The sequence below is a fragment of the Felis catus genome, chromosome D3 (genome assembly GCF_018350175.1).
Source record: "Felis catus isolate Fca126 chromosome D3, F.catus_Fca126_mat1.0, whole genome shotgun sequence".
NCBI lineage: Eukaryota > Metazoa > Chordata > Mammalia > Carnivora > Felidae > Felis > Felis catus.
In genome coordinates this window covers 86,028,897-86,047,930 of record NC_058379.1, presented here as the reverse complement: position 1 = coordinate 86,047,930, position 19,034 = coordinate 86,028,897, and the positions used below count along the sequence as shown (strand labels likewise).

The 19,034-nt window shown below is 38.6% G+C and overlaps 1 protein-coding gene across 1 annotated transcript in view; it reads right to left on the bottom strand.

Annotated features, from left to right (window-relative positions):
• The window catches only part of DOK6 (docking protein 6), a 371,728-nt gene that overhangs the window by 249,533 nt on the left and 103,161 nt on the right, over positions 1-19,034 (bottom strand). Inside the window, exon 2 of the mRNA XM_023242093.2 lies at positions 5,339-5,446. Within this exon, the coding sequence (XP_023097861.1) occupies positions 5,339-5,446 (108 nt within the window). The remainder of the gene's footprint in view (positions 1-5,338; positions 5,447-19,034) is intronic.

Below are 19,034 nucleotides of genomic sequence, written 5' to 3'. Positions count from 1 at the left end.
GTGAAGCTCTTACCACCTGGTCTCTCTTGCTAATTTTAGAGCTGTCCATTCACGACCCACCCATCTCTGTCAGACACATAAATTACACAGGGGGTGCATCGTGTCTTGGGCATTTCCACCCTTCTTTTCCTCCTACATAAAATGCAACGTTTCATATTCCATTTCTTTAAGTCATCTTTCAGTGACTAACATGTGATCAGATAATATGAATAAACCAATAAATAAATGATCAGGGGTTCATGTGTGACTGTGTCAAGAATCAGTGTGTATGTTAATAGCTTAGTCAAAAAAATTGAGACTTCTTCAAGATAAGAGATTACAGATGGATGAATGAATGAATGGATGAATGAACAACTGGGTAAGATGCCCTAACGCGATCAAATGATTACCACTCTGGGAACTTCCAACAGACTTCCAACAGACTTCCAACAGACTTCCAACAGATCAAATGATTACCACTCTGGGAACTTCCAACAGACTTTTCAAGAGACACCAAGCCTTTAACACACTTCACATCACACCAAGTACTGTGCTCATCCAAGTATAGCTACTGGAATCAAAATGAAAGTGTTCCACATAACACACTATACACACGTGCTGTTGACACATTTACCTGTAGTTTGGCTCCTCTGTTTAAGGGTACACTGTATCTCCAGGTAGGATGCCTTCAACTTTTCCCCAAGTTTCTCAGATGTTTGCTTTACATAAAGATAAATAATGACAACTCCAACCAAGAGTAAAGCAGATAGAACAAAATGATGTTTCCAATGTCAGGTTGTAGGGGATTCAGAAATAAGATTCGTCCCAATACAGGCATTGGTTTTCTGGAATCACGTAGTCCTCATCACTGGAAATTCACATAGTTCTATCTCCATTCATTCTTGTCAGGGATTTTATTTATACTTTCCTCCCTACAGACAGCACTCATATTTATTTTATTAAAATTTCTATGAACTGTTTCTTTTTCATCTGCTTAGAAAATTAAGGAAAATTTATTAGCTGATTCTATGTAAATTGCTTTAGTTCAGTTTTCATTGAGGATAAATTTGTTTTGAATATCTGTTATGACAATTATATACAGCTACATTTCCAATCCTAATGCATTTTTAATAACTTCCTTCAGCAGCCAGTGATTTGAATTTCAAATTTCTTTCTACCAAGAAGTAAAAAAAAAGTATATACCATTTCATAGCAGTTTCCTATAAAAATTGATTTATGCAGCAAGATCTCTCTCACAGTAAACATATCAAAAGTCTAAATGGGACCATTAATACTCATAAGCTTTATAATATGTATGTTCCAGATAGAGTATAGGACAAAGTTAAAGTTGGGGAAGAAGTAATTCTGTCCTTAGCTATTTTTCATAAAGCCCCTCACTAAGGTTGGAAATATATCACTCATTTGATTACTTTGATTTAGTGCTATTGAGCACTGTCGCAGATTTTGGGGCCTATCAAAATAACTGACCAAGCACAAGTTTAAAGTATTTAATAATTAACAAATAGAACAATTGGGGAATCCATATTAGTCTACTTTAAACTATCTTGAAAATGAAGATTTTGTTTTACAATTCTGGAGATCTAATATTTGAATTGACCATTAATTACTCAAAGGAAAACAAAGATTTTTAAAGTGTCAGCCTTTTACATAAAGAGATCTCCCTTTATTTAACCAGACCATGAGAGGGAACTGAGAGGTTCACAGCTCTCCAAAAAAAGGATTCATAATTCTTCTCAGGGAAAAAACCATGGGAAGGGATGGTTCAGTTTTTGATTTTGCAGAAACAAAAGTATAGGTCAGGATAAAAATATCATGAATATGTATTTGTAACTGCTCATTTGCCTTCATGGCTAGTTGTTCGGGGCTTGGACAAATTAACACCGTCTAACCTCTGGGGTGATGTGTTTTCAGGAACAGCAGGATGGTAGTTTTCACAGTTTTCTTGTTGGGAAAATAAACAATTCTTTCTTTAGAATTATTAAAACTTTCAGTTGGGAAGTTCCAGTTAAACAGTCTTGGTAATCACTATAAAGGACTTAAATACTCTTCAGGATTTTAACATTTCTTTTACTAGCATTTCCTCCTTCAAGTGCCACTTTACATAATTTTCTATCATTTTTTGAATTAGTCGTTTTTTTTTTCCCATCAAGTGTCAACTTTTTTGATTTGTTAACTCTTGATGAACTTAGATTTGAAATCCCTGTAAAATACCCTGAATGTCACAAGACTGGTACCCAAGTCCACGTCTTTCAGAGGAACGAGTTTCATTTCAACTGATCAAGCTTTCACAGACACACATTAGTACACACCCACCTTAACATCACCATCCGGTAGCTCTCCTGGGCATTTTCAGTGTAATCTGCCTGCAGTTCTAACTGTTTAAGGAAAAATATCTATCTGAATGTGCCGTAGAGACACCTAATCTAACAGGCCAAGAAGGCCTTTTCTTCACCACTGAAAACTGCTCCTGTGCACAGGGTTCCTGTCTCTGTCGCAGCACGACCACTCATCTGTCGCCCAGTCTGGAAAAGACAGCAACTCGTACTCCTCTCCCGTTTCTCCTATAGCCAGTCAGTGAAGGCTTGTGATTTCTACTCAAAGTCTGCTCTTCTAGTCTTCCCCATCTTCATGAATTTCACCATCCTCTTGTCTGTTGCTCAAACCCAAACTCAGGAATCTCCACAAGTCCTAACCTTTCACAAAGACCCCACATGGAGTCCCAAAGCACATCTTGTCAGTGTCCACACATCATATCCAGAATGCATCCTTCCATCTCCAGCTCCAACAGTGACACCTGTACCCGAGTCACCGTCACATCTAGCCTAGACTGAAAGGGCTAACACCAGAGCGCCTGGGTGGCTGGGTCGTTTAAGGGTCCGACTTCAGTTTGGGAGTTTGCGCCCCAAATTGGGCTCTCTGCTGTAGCACACGGTCTGCTTCAGAGCCTCTCTCCCTCTGCCCCTTCTCCACTCTCTCTCAAAAATAAATAAACATTAAAAACTGGCTAACATTTACTAAAACTTACTATATGCCAAGTAACTAGTTGTATACTTAGCTATAAAATTTAATTTGTTAATAATATCTTATTATACTTAATCTCATTTTATGCCTATAGTACCACTTTTTTCCTTACAATAACCCTTCTTTGGGTTATAATTCGTTATACTATTATAATCTGAATCTAAAAGAGGAGACAAATTAAGTGCGTAAACAGTTTATGCAATTTCCCACAACTGTTGAATATGCAAGCTAGATTCTAGAGTCTACAATCTTACCCAGTGTGTAATGTGGTTAAGTGGTTTTTATTCCAGCTTGATTATTGAGATATAATTGGCATATCACATTGTATACGTTTAAGGTATACAATGTGGTCCTTTGATACATGTGTACATTGTGAAATGATTACCAAAATAAGGCTAGTCAGCATCTCCCTCCCCCCCTGGTCAGAGAGTAAGATGAATAAGTTCTGGAAATTTAATGTGCAGCATGGTGATAACAGTTAACGATACTGTATTATATACTTGAAAGTTGATAAAAGAGCAGATCTTAATGTTCTCGTCACACACACACACACACACACACACACACACACACACACGTGATTAAGATTCTTGATCTTTCTCAACAATTTATTTTCCAGGGTGATCTTTCTCCTTCTTGAGGATTCTGCCTGAGTCTTGAGTGCATGGACTCTGGGTTCGCTGGCTGAAGAGCATCCCACATTGACCAGTGGGCAGGGGTTCTGACCAGGAATCCAGAGTATAGAGTATGCTCAGCCTTTCAAAATTTTACTCAAAAACTAAAGGTCACAGACTCACGTTTCACAACTTTGCAGTTTTTCACAAAGTCAGGTTTAAAAATATTGCCATGATCACAATCTTAATACAAAATACCAGTGTAACTTTAGACTCCAGATAATTTTTCACGTAGAAAGTATATGCACACTATCTTTGATACTCTCTATCTCCAGTAGTCTTCAAAAAAGGCATGTAAAGAACACGTACACATGAGAAAACCAAACTCCCGTGAGCTAGTAAGTGGTTGGGCAGGAACGTGAGCTTGGATTCTCTGACAGTAAATCTATACTAATATTTAGAATACCTCATAGAGAGTTAAAGAAATTCAAATGTTACGTTCTCTGATACAGTTTCAAATAGAGTAGAAATTGCTGCTAGTTACTTGTGTAACAGAGTTGGTTAGTCCATTAGTGTAGAATAATCCATTTTTAAAAGGACTTTATCGTTTAGAGAATTTTTAAGTTCACAGCAATACTGAACTCAAGGTACAGAGATTTCCCTATTCCCTCCCCCTTTAATAACATCCCACCCCAAAGTGGTACATTTGTTACAAGTGATGAATTTACTTCGACGCAACGTAATCACCCCAGGTCCATACTTTACGGGAAGATTCATCCTCAGCTTTGTACATTGAGTTTGGACAAATTTCTGATGACATACATCCTGCATTATGGTATCATAGAGGACAGTTTCTGTGCTAGGTCTATTTATCCCCTGCCAACTCCTGGCAAGCACCCTATTTTTAATAAAAGGAGGAATTAGACCATATATCACATAAAATAAATTCCACAGAATCACTACATCATTCAGGGTAACTACTCTGTACTACCAACCATGAGAAATTAGATGTTTTACGGGGCTTATTGAAGCATTTCGGCAACAAACAAAACTGCTTCACAGTTCTGAGTTCTGACCGGGAATTCTGACCATCTAATTATCAAATACTTACCTGTGTTTTGATGTTATCACCAAACACAACGCTAGGTAGCAATTTTAGTATCATTCTAGGGTTGTTTCCTACATACTTTTAATTCTTGGTAAATGGATATTTCATTCACGGAATGTGTGGCTACATCTCTACACATCAACATATTCGATGATACTTTCCTGTTAAAGCCATCTAACAGCAAATACTAGGCACATTAGCAGAGCCATTACACTGTTAATGCCAGCCTCGAAAGTTTTATCTCCTAAATATTGCCCACAGTGTAAATCAAAGTAACAAATGCACAATTAACCTGAACAGAGGGAAAATGCCTACTCAGCACCTTGGGAAATGATGTGGTTGAATTATGAGTCATCTCATTTTGCAAAGTAGCAATAAAAATGAGTCTTTCATTTTGCAGAGGAACCACTGGCATTTACAGCAGATGATTAAAATAAAGGAGAAAAATAACTTTTGCATTTTATCTGAACAGGGACATTTTATCCTGGTTGTGCATTCTGCCTCTGCAGATTTCATCTATCAAAAGAAACGTCTCCATGAGTCGTTGCCAAGGGGTCCCAGTTATTCCCCAGCGATTCCAAACACGGTGACTTACCTTATGGAAGTTTCTGAAATACGCTGCCTTTTCATCTGGAAATTTCTCCAGCCTTCTGGGTCCTTTACTAGAAGCTTTCTTGAAAACCAACCAGCATCGTCTGAAAATCTGAAAGCAAATGAAGGAATCTTATTATCTACCTTTCCGCATGAGTTTTGTAATGTCAGGAATTTACCTATTCAGTTAACCCGTTGGAAATAATTTTTGTTAAATGTACTGATAGAGAGAACATTTTTTTGAGTCTAAACCAGGTTATTCATCAATATCACAGCAAACTTTTAAAAACACAATATTTAATTTAAAAATGATATTTTGTGAAAAGATTTTATGGTTTGAGGTTTTCAATGCGCTGGCTTCAATCGTTTTTAATCTAATAAAATCAAATGGTGTCAATATCGCATAAAATATTTATCTCAGCGTGCCAGTGACAAACAATTTTGTTTTCCATGAGTCACGATTCATGAGATCAATGCACTTTCCTAATGCTCTATTTTCTATCTTTCAAATATCAGCACATTTAAAACTGCTTATCTTGTAGGATTTGTTTGTTTTAAAAGCCCAAACACTCATATATTAATTTAGAAAGCAGGAAGATAGGTGTTTTTATAATGGAAGCATCTGTTTTACTCTTTTATATTAGAGAGTAACTGGTATCTGTTAAATGCTTATTATGTGCAATGCATCTAAAAATTTATATACACATGTAATCCTCATTTCTACTACATGAGGTAGGTTTTCTTCATTTTAGGATAAAGACAGTGACAGTGTCAGGATTTGAACACACCTCTGTCAGAACACACATCTCTTCAGCTTTGGTAAAAAAGCAGGACTAGTAATTACACACCTACAAACCATCATTCCTAGGCTTTGCCCCTGTTTCATAGGACTAATTAATATCAGACTGTTAGCCTGTCACCTGATGCCCACTCTGTCACCCTCCCTCCCCAGGTATGTTTAAAGCAAAGTAATAAAATGAGTCTCCTTTCAGTGACTGGAGAGTTCTAGCAAGGCAAATGGGCCACAATTTTATTTTTTTAGTTTTTTTAAGTTTATTATTTATTTTTGAGAGAGAGAGAGAGAGAGGGAGAGCACAAGTGGGGGAGCGGCAGAGAGAGGGAGACACAGAATCCGAAGCAGGCTCCAGGCTCTGAGCTGTCAGTGCAAAGACCAAACGTGTGGCTTGAACTCACTAACTGTGAGATCATGACCTGAGCCGAAGTAGGACGCTTAACCGACTGAGTCACCCAGGTGCCGCTGGCCACCATTTTAAATTTCAACATTTAGCACAGTTTTGCTGGAGTATACATTCTCTATAGCCCTAAAGAAATGCACAGAAGAGGGGAGCCTTGGTGACTCACTCGGTTGGACATCTGACTTCGACTCAGGTCATGATCTCATGGTTCGTGGGTTCGAGCCCCGCATCGGGCTCTGAGCTGACGACTCAGAGCCTCGAGCCTGCTTTGGATTCTGTGTCTCCCTCTCTCTCTGCCCCTCGTCCACTCATGCTCACACGCTCGTTCTCGCTCTCAAAAATGAATAAATGTTGGAAAGAAAGAAAGGAGAAAGAAAGAAATGCACAGAAGGAAGCATCAGAGACTTAGATCACTGTATTTCTCTTCTATTTCTTTATTCAAACTGTAAAGTTGCTACACTATGCTTTTCTTCTTTTTCTTCTATTCTTTTCTTTTCTTCTTCTTTTTTTTTTTAACTAATACTGGCCAGATAATATAATATTTTTTGGAGCGTGCGTTGTTCATTACTGGCTAGAAGACAGTGTTTCCCATGTTACAAGGTACTCTTTGACCAATCGTGCGGAAGATCTCTCCTCAAAACAGAATAAACAGAATAACAAGGCTCACACTTCCACTTGACTCTTGCTACCTTTTTAGCTCCTTCCTAGTAGCTTCAAAAAGCATCTGAAGGACAATCCTGAGCTTCAGCACATGTGCACACGTCTCTCCTTCTCAACCTGCCTGAGATACACCTCCTGTGTCACAGGATTTCTACCCACATACCTGGAAATAAGATGTCACATCACCCCCTCTGATCTCCTGGTATTCTTCTTACACACTTGGGGTTAGCACATTGTGTTCTGGTTACCTATGTATTTGGTGGCCCCTTATTGATCTCCATCCTCACAGTAAAATACTATAAAGCAATTGTGAATATTGATTATAATATAATATCAACATGTGGTTTATTTAGCTTCAACTCATGGGTTGAGTGATTTAGCTTCTCCATGGGTTTATTCGGCATTATAGATTCTGTTCTTTAAACTGTAGAAAGGTCTTTATATTTTAAGTAAATTTAAGGAAATGAATTTAGAAAACACGAACATACAAGAAAAGGCAGCTTAGTATCGTGGAAGATAAGTAAAACTTTGTGTTAGTTTGCATACTTGGGAGTTCCCTGGGTGAAATATGGTCAAGGAGAGACCCAAGAAAGAGGCAGGCCACCCCAGGTCGGTAGGTGGCAGGTTTACTGAGCAAGGGAACTCATATACTAGGCTTATCTTGGGTGGCCACAAGGTGCTGAATCTTAAAAAGTACACAGAGAAGCCTTAATGGGGTTCAGCCACATATTCAGTCCAGATGGTCTCAACAACACATTGCCTGTTCAAGACTGTGCTTGAAATGCTTCTGCCTACAGGTACGGTGGAAGGTGCCCTCCAAGGAGAGGGTAAGGTGAGGAACCTCTGACTGCTCCGGTCCAGCCCTCAGGTCAACTGGTGGTAGCATCCTCACAATGACCTCTCCCAACATGTTGGAATCCAACAGATGGATTCACATCATGGCTCAGCCATTTACTAGCTGTGCAAACTTAGACTAATCATTCCATGTCTCATAAAGAAGGGACCTCATAGGACAGAGGGAAGAGTCAACAAGATGAGCCCACATCCTAGTGCACAGTAGTTTCCTAACAAGGTCGGCTCCTTTAACTTACAAAGTAAGTGCAATTTGCCACAGAGGACAAAGCCACACATAGGGACACTTTCTTTTACTAATGACACAGTTCTAACAAAGTGCAGAATCAGAATATCCAAATATTCTATGGTCAGAACAATTAGAGCACCATATACAAATTTTTAAAAATAAAAACCAACACGTTAATGATCTCTGAAACTTGGAATGCAGAACCATAACGACTGGACTTGGAATTCCAACTCGATCCCTTTTGAGAGCCATTGTAACTTCTGGCAAGTCACTGAACCCTCTAAGCACGTATCCTTCTCTTGGCTGGTGGAAAATAATGCCTATAACATATGATTAGTGTGACAGTGAACAGAAACAAAATATACAAAGTTCACGCCTCTGTAAGGCTACAGAGGAGTCATGAACTAACAGAGGGTAGTATAATGCAAAACTGATAAAAATACCCTTAGCAGCAGACTTCGTTCAGCACATCCATAACCATTATGGATATTTACATACATTATAAAAAGCATTGCTTGTAACAACATCCTTTTAAAGGTCTCAAATAATTCCAATAATTACGGTTATTATATTATATATAATATTAACAGACAAACTAAATTCTCTGTTGAGTGCAAGTGAGTTCCTGTTAATTTCACAATAGTTTGAATACTATTAACCTATATGGCTATTTACATTTATTATTACACAGCTGAATGAAAGAGGAAAAAAATGCATTCATTTACTCTCTTCCTAAAATTACTCCTTCCACAATACAGTGTGAATTTTTGCCCAGGATGAATCATTTCCCTCAGTCATTAGTATAAGTCCCACACATTTGTATTGGGATTGAGGGTATTTTACTGCAATGCCCAAGAATATCATTCTTTAGCCAGAACATCTTGATTTTAGTGCATATACTGCTATTTTTTAAATGCCTGTCTTGCAGAAGTTATTTTAACTTCTCTAGTATCTAACTTCCTCATCTATAAATTAAGACCAATATACCTCATGAAGTTGCTATTTGAGGATTTACAAAGATAACCCGCAGAAACTGTCTAGAATACGAGTTTGTCACATTGTCCACACTCTTATCTGAAACTCTTGGGTTTTGAACACCGCTACGAATTAAATTGCATCTCTCCTAAACTCTCACGTTGGATTTCACACCCTCAATGCGATGGTATTTGGAGATGGGGCCTCTGAGATGTAATCAGGTTTAGATGAGGTCATGAGGGTGGGCCCCTCAGGAGGGGGTAAGTGCTCTTATAAGAAGAAACCCCACAGAGCTTGCTTTCTCTCTCTCTCTCTCTCTCTCTCTCTCTCTCTCTCTCTGTGCTCCCACATACAAAGAAGGAAGTCATGTGAGCACACAGAGAACTGGTGACCATCTGAAAGATAGGGAGAGGGCTCCCCAAGAACCTGACCATGCTGACACCTTGATTTTGGATTTCTAATCTCCAGAAAGATGGGAAAATAAGTGTCTGTTGTTTAAGCCACTCAGTCTATGGTATTTTGTCATGGCAGTCCAAGCTGGCCAAGACAGATACTTTTAGATTTTGTTTTTATTAGCAGAAATGGTGGTGGTTGGTTGGTAGTGGAGGTATTTGTAGGAGTAGTGATATTGTGGAAGCGAAAAAAAAGTTACATGAATCTGAGTAGAAATTTGAGGGATTAGAGCAGATCAATAAAAATATAATTGGCAAAATGAGATGTATATAGAGTTTCAATATGATTTCTATTTATTAATAGATTTAGAATCTTAGTGAGGCAGGAAGACTCTCTTTGAAAGGAATTGAGACCAGATCCCTGGTAACATGGTTTCTGTTCTTTCCTATGGAACAATGCTTTCCCCTGTACCCTTTGCACTTTATTGCTCATAGGTCTCAAGCCATGATGACGTCAAATGAAGCCTTATGATATTCATGGAAATACACAAACACACTCACTGACTGTAATGCCCATCTTGTGTGACTACAGTTATTTTCCATTAAAATGTCAAAACGAGTTAAATATGAGTTGGAAAGCATAAGTGTTTCCATTTTGGCACTCTGTATTGCTATAGAATAAATCTGGTAATGAATAATAAAAAGAGTGGCTATTTTCAGTAGTATCTTGTCTATCTGCTATTACATTAAGAGATACAACCACATAAAGCCAAAAATTATTGTTAAAGACTTGATTTAATAAACTGTTTACCAAGCAGAGGCCCTTAAGTTATCATTTTCTTATTTTGGAATAATTTTAGATTTACTGTTGAAAAAATGGTACAGAGAATTCCTAAAAAGACTTTACCCAGCTATCCCTAATATTCACATCCTAAATAACCATGGAATGTTTTTCAAAACTAAGAAATTAACATTGGTAAAGTACTATTACCTAAACGACAGGGTCTATTGAAAAATCACCTGAGTTTCCACCAATATCTTATTCTGTTTGGGGATCCAATCCAGGACACCACATTGCATTTAGTTGTCCTATCTCCTCAGATCCCTCTGATCTTTGATAATTTTTCAGTCTTTTTCATTTTTTTTTTGTTTGTTTGTTTGTTTTTTTGTTTGTTTGTTTTGGTTTTCATGGTCTCAAGAGTTTTGAAGACTATTGGTCAGGTATTTTGCAGTGTTAAAATTAATACACAAAAATCTCATTTAAAATGGAGTCAGGAGGAGGGCACCTGTTGGGATGAGCGCTGGGTGTTGTATGGAAACCAATTTGACAATAAATTATGTTTAATATAAAAAATAAAAATAAAAATAAAAAATTCTTCCCTAAAAAAAAAAATAAGTACATAAAATGGAGTCAGGAGGCCAGAAGGGGGAGCACCCACTCACCACCACTCTCAGTCACACACCTCTCCGGGAAGAGATGCCCCTTGCAAATGCAATACTGCTTTAACATTCCAACAGGAAGAGGAACATTTCCTTCCTTGCCAGGCAACCCAGCCCACGAGAAGTTGGTACCACCCTGGACCCTCGCTTTCCTTCAGTGGACCTTTGTCTCCCTCCCAACGTCCTCCATTTTCTTTATAAAATAATGTCTCTCTCCTTTGCTTATGGGACTTGCCTGGGGCTTTTGCTACAGCTTGCTTACTCTGAATTGCAAATCCTCTGCTATTCCCAAATAAGCCCATTTGCTGGTAAAATAACTGACTGTTTTGTTTTTAAAGTGGGCAAGGAAATATCCACATAGATCAGTGTCTGCCATGAAATAAAAGAATAAAACGAATAAAAGAACCTCTTTTAAAATGAAGTCAAAGACCAGACGGGGGGGGGGGGGGGGGGGGGAGCGTCTCACACCCTGCCACTCAGCCACCCTTCCAGGACTCCACAAAAATTAAAGTATCTTGCATCCCCAAAGGAAGAGTCCTACACTTGCCTCCAGCAGCAGAGGAAAGGAAGATTTTCTCCTTGCCTGGCAACAACCGAGCCAGGGAGAGACTGTCACAAGTCAGCCAATAAGGAGCCACTATACTCTGAACCCTGTTTATTCCCATGGACTTTTTTTTATTATAACAGCCACAGCCATTCTTCTCCTTTGTTCTCTAGACTTGCCTGGGGTTCACTCTCAAATGACAATTCCTCTGCTATTCCCCAATAAACCCATTTTGCTGCTAAAAATAACTGGCCGTTTCATTTTCCGGGTCAACATTACAAAGTTCCTCAATTTAGTCTGTCTCAATAAGTTCTTTTTTCATATTTCAAAAGTCTAATGAAAATCTGACCGTAAAGGGATGAAAACACATAGTGTATTGGGGAAAATGATATAAATGCATCACAGCTATTTGGACTATTTATACTTTGACTAGAGGTCTAGTTGAACCCTTAAACTTAAATCAGTAAAAGAATAATTTAATAAATGCTAATGAATGCCGAGGTTTTCCGTTTTGCTTTATTTTCTTGTTTGATGCAGTTTTCCACAATGTTTTGCTTTGTCATCAGAGTAAAATAATAAAAAGGGCTCCAGTGCTGAGACTTGGGAAGTATTCTGTGTCAATGTAAAGTCAAATTCAGCATGAATCAGCGTTCTAAAAACAACCTTCATACTAGCAGCATAAATAAGCCAAAGCATGAGGAAATCACTTCTTTGTTACTCTTCATCAAACACGATTTTAATAGTGCACTGTGTTCTGCTTTAAGCCCTAGAAGTAGTGTCTTATATAATAAGTATGCTGGAGAAATTCCAGAGATGAGCAGTAAAATGATTGCTTGAGACCAGGGAATCACTCCTCTGAGGAACAAATAAATAAATAAATAAAGGAGTAGGCTTTATTTTGCTTATAAATGAAAGATACTAATTCTTCAAGTACATGAAAGAGAACCGCAGAAATGGAATTAGATACCTTGTTTTTATTTTTGTCCCAGGACACAAAATAATAATAAATGCATTTTGTTAGCAGTATGTGGGAGGGGCTGGTACAGTCTCCTTTGTCTGGTTCTTCAAGGGCATCGAAGATGCAGGGACCATTTGGCTGGTTAGCAACAGATCTCAGTGCTTGCAGGAAGATGCACTTTCCTCCTGTGTTCTGTCCCTTAGCTGATGACAGTCTTGCCTGTCCCATCATAGCTCAGGATGCTGTTTCACTCTCTGAGGGATTGGCGGATCTCACCTTCTCTTTCAGAGTTATCTCCCAAACATGCCAGTTGTCTCACCAAGCAGGCTCCTGAGGACTCTTCGGATTTTCCTTCTAGAAAATTCCATACTGTTGCCAGGACTCCACAGACCCCCAGGATCCCCAGATGTTCCATGGCCTCAGTTTTCCACTACATTAGGCAGCTAGCCAGCTTGCCACAATTAAATACCCTCTTAATTCCTTTCTTTTTTCTTTTTTAAATTTTTTTTCAACGTTTATTTATTTTTTGGGGACAGAGAGAGACAGAGCATGAACGGGGGTGGGGCAGAGAGAGAGGGGGGCACAGAATCGGAAACAGGCTCCAGGCTCCGAGCCATCAGCCCAGAGCCTGACGCGGGGCTCGAACTCACGGACCGCGAGATCGTGACCTGGCTGAAGTCGGACACTTAACCGACTGCGCCACCCAGGCGCCCCATCTCTTAATTCCTTTCTATCTGATGGAAACCCTTTTACCTCATGGCAATCTCTTTTCCTTAGTGTTTTCTCTTTCCAAGGTGATTTTACACAAAGGACATCCCTTTTCCGTTTAAGACTCACTGTGAAGTAAATGGTGATTTCTTGGCTTTAGTTCACAGCCATAATGTGTGTTTTTAGCTGGGACTCGTTCACAAGCGTTACCTTCACCAAAAGTCGGATATAATGGACCTTTTCCATCATGTTGACCTAGTGAACTCTTCACTTCAAATAGGATTTGGTCAGAAACTCAGAAGAATTTCTGATTATAGGAACTGTCAAACCCGAGGGTCCACTGGACTAAAGGGAGTCATGGAAACTTCATCTCTAGAGATTTTAAAGCCTACAGAAGAAAGTGGACTATGTGGGAGCGGCTTTTATTTGTATTCCCTTCGGAAAGTAAGATAAGATATGAATGATAACTTGGGGTACAGGACTCATTTATTTATAACTGTGTATCAGATAAGCAAATCAGCAAAACCAAATAAGCAAAGCCCATCCAGGAACAGACACTGCAACTAGAGAAATTGTAGTTCTGAGCAACTCCAAGTGGTAGTCCAGGGTCCTGGTCCTCTCACAACATATGTACGGTACTAGCGAGAGGCACAGTTTTGTTAAAAGTGGTTAATACGTAGGATTCAGTTTAATGCACTGATAAGGTTATCTTCGGCTATCACTTCAGTATAGATATGAACTTTGGTATCTTTCAATGCTGGCCTATATTTAATTGCTGTTAAACATATACCAACACCAGAATCACTCCCAAACACTCATTCAAAAACTATTTGAGAATTTTATATTTTGTGGACATAGTAGAAAAAGGAAAGGAAGGAAGGAAGAGAGAGAGAGAGAGAGAGAGAGAGAGAGAGAGAGAGGATAACAGCAACCACCAAAATTCTATTCTTAAGGAAATAAAGTTCCTGCTTCGTGCAGGATTTCTTTTTCCTATCCCAGTGGATAGACAGGTGATAGCAGATAATTACGTGAATTCGTAAGTAGTCTTTTCAATAGTGCTAAGCCCTGTGGAGGGAATCACAGCACAAGGATGGGGAGGGGAGGGGAGGCTACCCATTCAGCACTACAGAAAGAGACAGGAGTGAGGCGGACATCTGGGGACGGAGCCCTGCAGTCAGATTTGTGCACGCGCAAACCCCAGATGTGAGCCCTGCGTCATTCGTGTTATCTAATGCAACATAAAAACATTGCTGTATACTAACATTGAGATAATGCTTAAAGAACAATATGTAAACCTCAACTTCTCTCATTTCATGTAGTTGGAATGAGCAAAATGAATGTGCTAGTCTTTTCCGTTTCTACTATCTTGCTTCCACTTTGTCTTAATTACGCCGAAAAACAATTGTGAAATTCACAAGGGCAAAGGATGATTTCCCCAGTTCTCACCAATAGCAATTTGTGAGGAGGCCAAGTGTTTTGTTTTGTTTTTTCTCGCCTGAATACATACAGTTCTCTTGACTGCGTTTGTCTACCAGGCCATCAATGAAATACTGGGTGAGAATACACACGTGGCTTAGAGTCACAGCCAGACATGAAATGCTTCACTGCGGTAGCAAGTTTTAGGTTGAGAGTGTGAAATTGTCATCATTATCATGAGAATGAAAGCTAGTTGTACAGCAGGCCTGCTGAGCGGTACCCCAAGCAGGTGGTGGTTTTTGGAAACAATCACAGCACTGGAAGGAATCTCACAATGATACTCTTTCAGCTTCTGCTTTCAGACAGGCCAACACTGGCACAACAGAGAACAAAAATCCTCTCCCTTTGCTCAAGATCACCGGGAAAGAACCATGTCTTCCGAGCTGTAGTTTCTCTCAAGTCAGAATATCCCTTGGCTGTAATACTAACGTGTGATTTTGAAGTTCATGGTCTTTTACCTTCATCCGTCAGTCGTACAGGTGGAATTCAATCATCAGGAAAAACAGCATTCCATTAACAAATCCAGTTTGTATTTATTTTATGAATCCAGTTAGTACCGTGTTCAATCATGCCAAGAGGTTCAGGATCACAGAAGAGTTTTGGGATCACAATTTCAAACTGATATTTTGACCAGTAAGTAAAAGTCAAATGTCCAAATCAAAGAGCAAAAGATTTCCTCTTCATTTTACTTCCCCTCCTGGGTTTCGTATTTCTTCCATTTTTAAAGCATATTTTTAGTCACACAAGCTTCAAATCTTGGTGTTGCTATTGATTCTCCCCTTCCCTTATCTAAACCATCACCAAATCCATCGGTAAAACCCAGAAGAGACGCCACTGTGATATTGTGAAATGACTTGAATTGAGAAAAAAAAAAAAACATCTAGGAAAGAGAAAAGACTAAAAATAAACATGGTAGAGGACCTTAAAAATCAGAGAGAGCTTTCATTTGCTGCAGCAGGAGTCAATGATCAATTTATTAAGAGAGGGATGCAACGGAAATAATATTGAAAGGATACCAGACCAGCCTCAGGGTTAAAATGGCTATGACCATACAGAAATGTCCTCGGGTAATTAGCACATTGACACCACAGAAAGAGAGTCAGTGGAAACAAAGAAGATGAGCCCAAGATGAAAACCATTACTGGGGAAATTTACAACTTCACAATCAACTAGACAGGAGTGAAGCCACAGATGGATTCAAGCTACATCTAAGTTTTCATACCTTCGTAACTAAATGAATGATGGCATTTACGCAATTGTCAAAACACCGGAGAAATGTGTTTAGTCGTAGGTGTACTGAGTTCGATATGACATATAAACATTTGCATTAGGAAAACTGCTCTTGACAAAGTTATAAACTGCAGGCTTCCTGTAAAATGGATGCTTTCTAATCTACCTCTTAGAATAATTCCTATTAACTATATCTTCCTCGTGAAAATATTATCTTCCTCCAGCCCCTTGATACAAATTTGCAGACTCATCCAATGTTGATTCCTCACCTGCTATCAATATTTAGTGCTTTTTCGCTTTAAAACTATAAAGTTGCCTATTCTTCAAAATATCAAATCAGCAAACACGTTTCCACTATTTCTTTCAAACTGGTTTATCAAGTTGGTTTAAGTCTACAAACCTTCTGAATTGTCTTAAATGAAAGCTATCAACTTAAAATAAAATTATTCAATGCCCCTAATAATCCACTGTTCTTTAAAGTATCTTAAAGTTAATGTGCATCCCGGGGTGCCTGGGTGGCTGAGTCAGTTAAACATCTGATTCTTGGTTTTGACTCAGGTCATGATCTTGTGGTTCATGAGTTCGAGCCCCATATCAGGCTCTGAGCTGACAGCGTGGAGCCTCCTTGGGATTCTCTCCCTTCCTCTCTCTCTACCCCTCCCATGTCCTGTCGCTGGCTCTCTCTCTCAAAATAAGTAAATAAACTTATAAAAAAAAGTTAAGGTGCATCTTTCCAATCAAAGACTTTAACGTGCTTAATGCATGTTTATGCCTGCATTAGTAATATCTGTTAATTTTCAAATTTTAAATTTTGCATTGATAATATAAAACATCATGTATAACACATTACAAAACCTATTTTTCACTCCAATTACACGATTAAACTTTATCCATGTTGATATGCTGTATTTTTTTCCTTTTTGTTTATTTGTAGGAATTTAAAAATATATTTAATTTTAAATCCTTTATTAGGTAAATGTGTTGGAAACACATTTTGTAGCTTGGCTTTTCACTTTTTTATATTTCCGTTTTTCACACAAGTTTTTGACATAGTCAAATTTGTCAATTATTTCCTTTATGGCAGTATGTTTATGACTTATGCTTATTAAAAGAAATGCATAATGTTACATTTATGTGGTTACTGATTTGAATTTTTTCACCCTCTCATTTTTTTGTTTCCCGTTTTAATATTTTACTATTTTCCTACTTTGTAATGGCTTAACACAATTTCTTAGAGCACCTCCCCTTTTTTGCTTCAGCCACCTCGGAAACTCTTTCCATCCCATGCCATACAAATATCCATTTGGTTGACAAAAACATTTAATCACTCATGCATAACATTTCTCCCTTAGTTTTCATCTTCTCTACTAAAAAGTAATGGAATCTTACTATAATAAGCACTCTTCTATTAGCATCCCATCTGATCCCTGCCTTCACATTGTTTTATTCCACTACAATTCCTGAATTATCGCATGATAAATGTCCTAAAGCACAGCTCTGGCCATGTTATCTCTTTGGACCAAAAAACAAATACAAATACCAAAAACAAATCTTTCAATGCTTCGCCAGAGCCCATTGCTTACAAGAGAGATCTTGAATTCTGAAGCTTGCCATCCAAGAACCTTCATGAGCTAGTCACAAAGTCCAATCAAACAACTGTCAATTTTACCACTAAAATCCTCTCCTCAAACTGCACTGGTTTACTCATTACCCCCTTGAGTAGATTTGATTCAGTTCCTGTTTCAATCATATTCTTAATCTCAACCCCTTAATTTTTCGATTCACACTCTTGAGAATCCTGGCTACCTCTGAATCCTATCTTGTCCTACCTTCCCCATGGAGCTTTCCTAGATCAAACCAGTGAAAAGGGATGTCCCTTTACCCCATTTTCCTTCATCATCTGTTCTTTGGTGTCTTTTGAGAATTAATCTCCCTTATTAGATTATAATCTCCTTCAGAGAAGGGGCCGTGCCTTATATATCCCTGCATTCCCCTCCCGTCCCTAAACTCATTCGGAGCAAAGTAATTACTTAAAAGTTGCTGGATTAATAAGTCAATACCCTAAGTGGTCCCCCTTATCGATGGTTTTCCCTTCTGTGATTTGAGTTACCCAACCACAGTCCAGATGCAGGTGATCCCCTTTATGACAGACATATCATCAGGAGGTCAACAGTGGCCTAAGCAATGTCACAGTGCCTACATCATTCACCTGACTTCAGCTCAACATGCAGGCGTTTTATCATCTCACATCATCACGAGAAGAAGGGGGAGTATATTACAATAAGGTATTTTGAGAAAGACCATATTCACATACCTTTTATTACAGTGGTTTGTTGTAATTGTTTTATTTTATTAGTTCTTGCGAATCTCTTACTGAGCCCCTTTATAAATTAAACTTTATCACAGGTGTGTTACATAAGCGAAAAAACTGGGTATATATAGGGTTAGGTACTATCTGTGGTTTCAGCATCCAGTGGGGGGTCTTAGAACATGTCCTTCATGGATAAGGGGGATGCCCGTGGTCTTATAAAAATTCCAAAGTGGGCACTTACTCTAGACCACACATTGGTCTAAATATTTAAAATGGATTCACTCATTTCATCCACAAAACAACACTTTTTGGCTCCACCATTACATGTGTTACACGTGATGAGGCACCGAAATGTTAAAAAGAAGAAAGACACTAACTGAGATACAGGACCAAATCCTGATACTCTCGTTTCAGAGCCTCTTTTTGTAATGACTACATTACCTCCTCATGCATCGTGTCCTTGAGTCTTAAGCAAGGTATCATTGTATTGATTTTAAAGATGGGAAAACTGACACCAAGATATGAAGACAGGTAGAATTTCTCCAGGGATAAAAGCCTTAAGGGGAGGTGGGGGGCGGGGGGGAAGGCTGCTAAAAACAAAGAAATGGGCTAAAAGAGAGGTGCTATACATTCGTCTGTTTCTATTGTTTTTGTTTGTTTGTTTGTTTGTTTTTGAAGTCACTCGTGTGGGAAATGCCTCTTCCTCAATCTTCACTCAAACACCCTTCC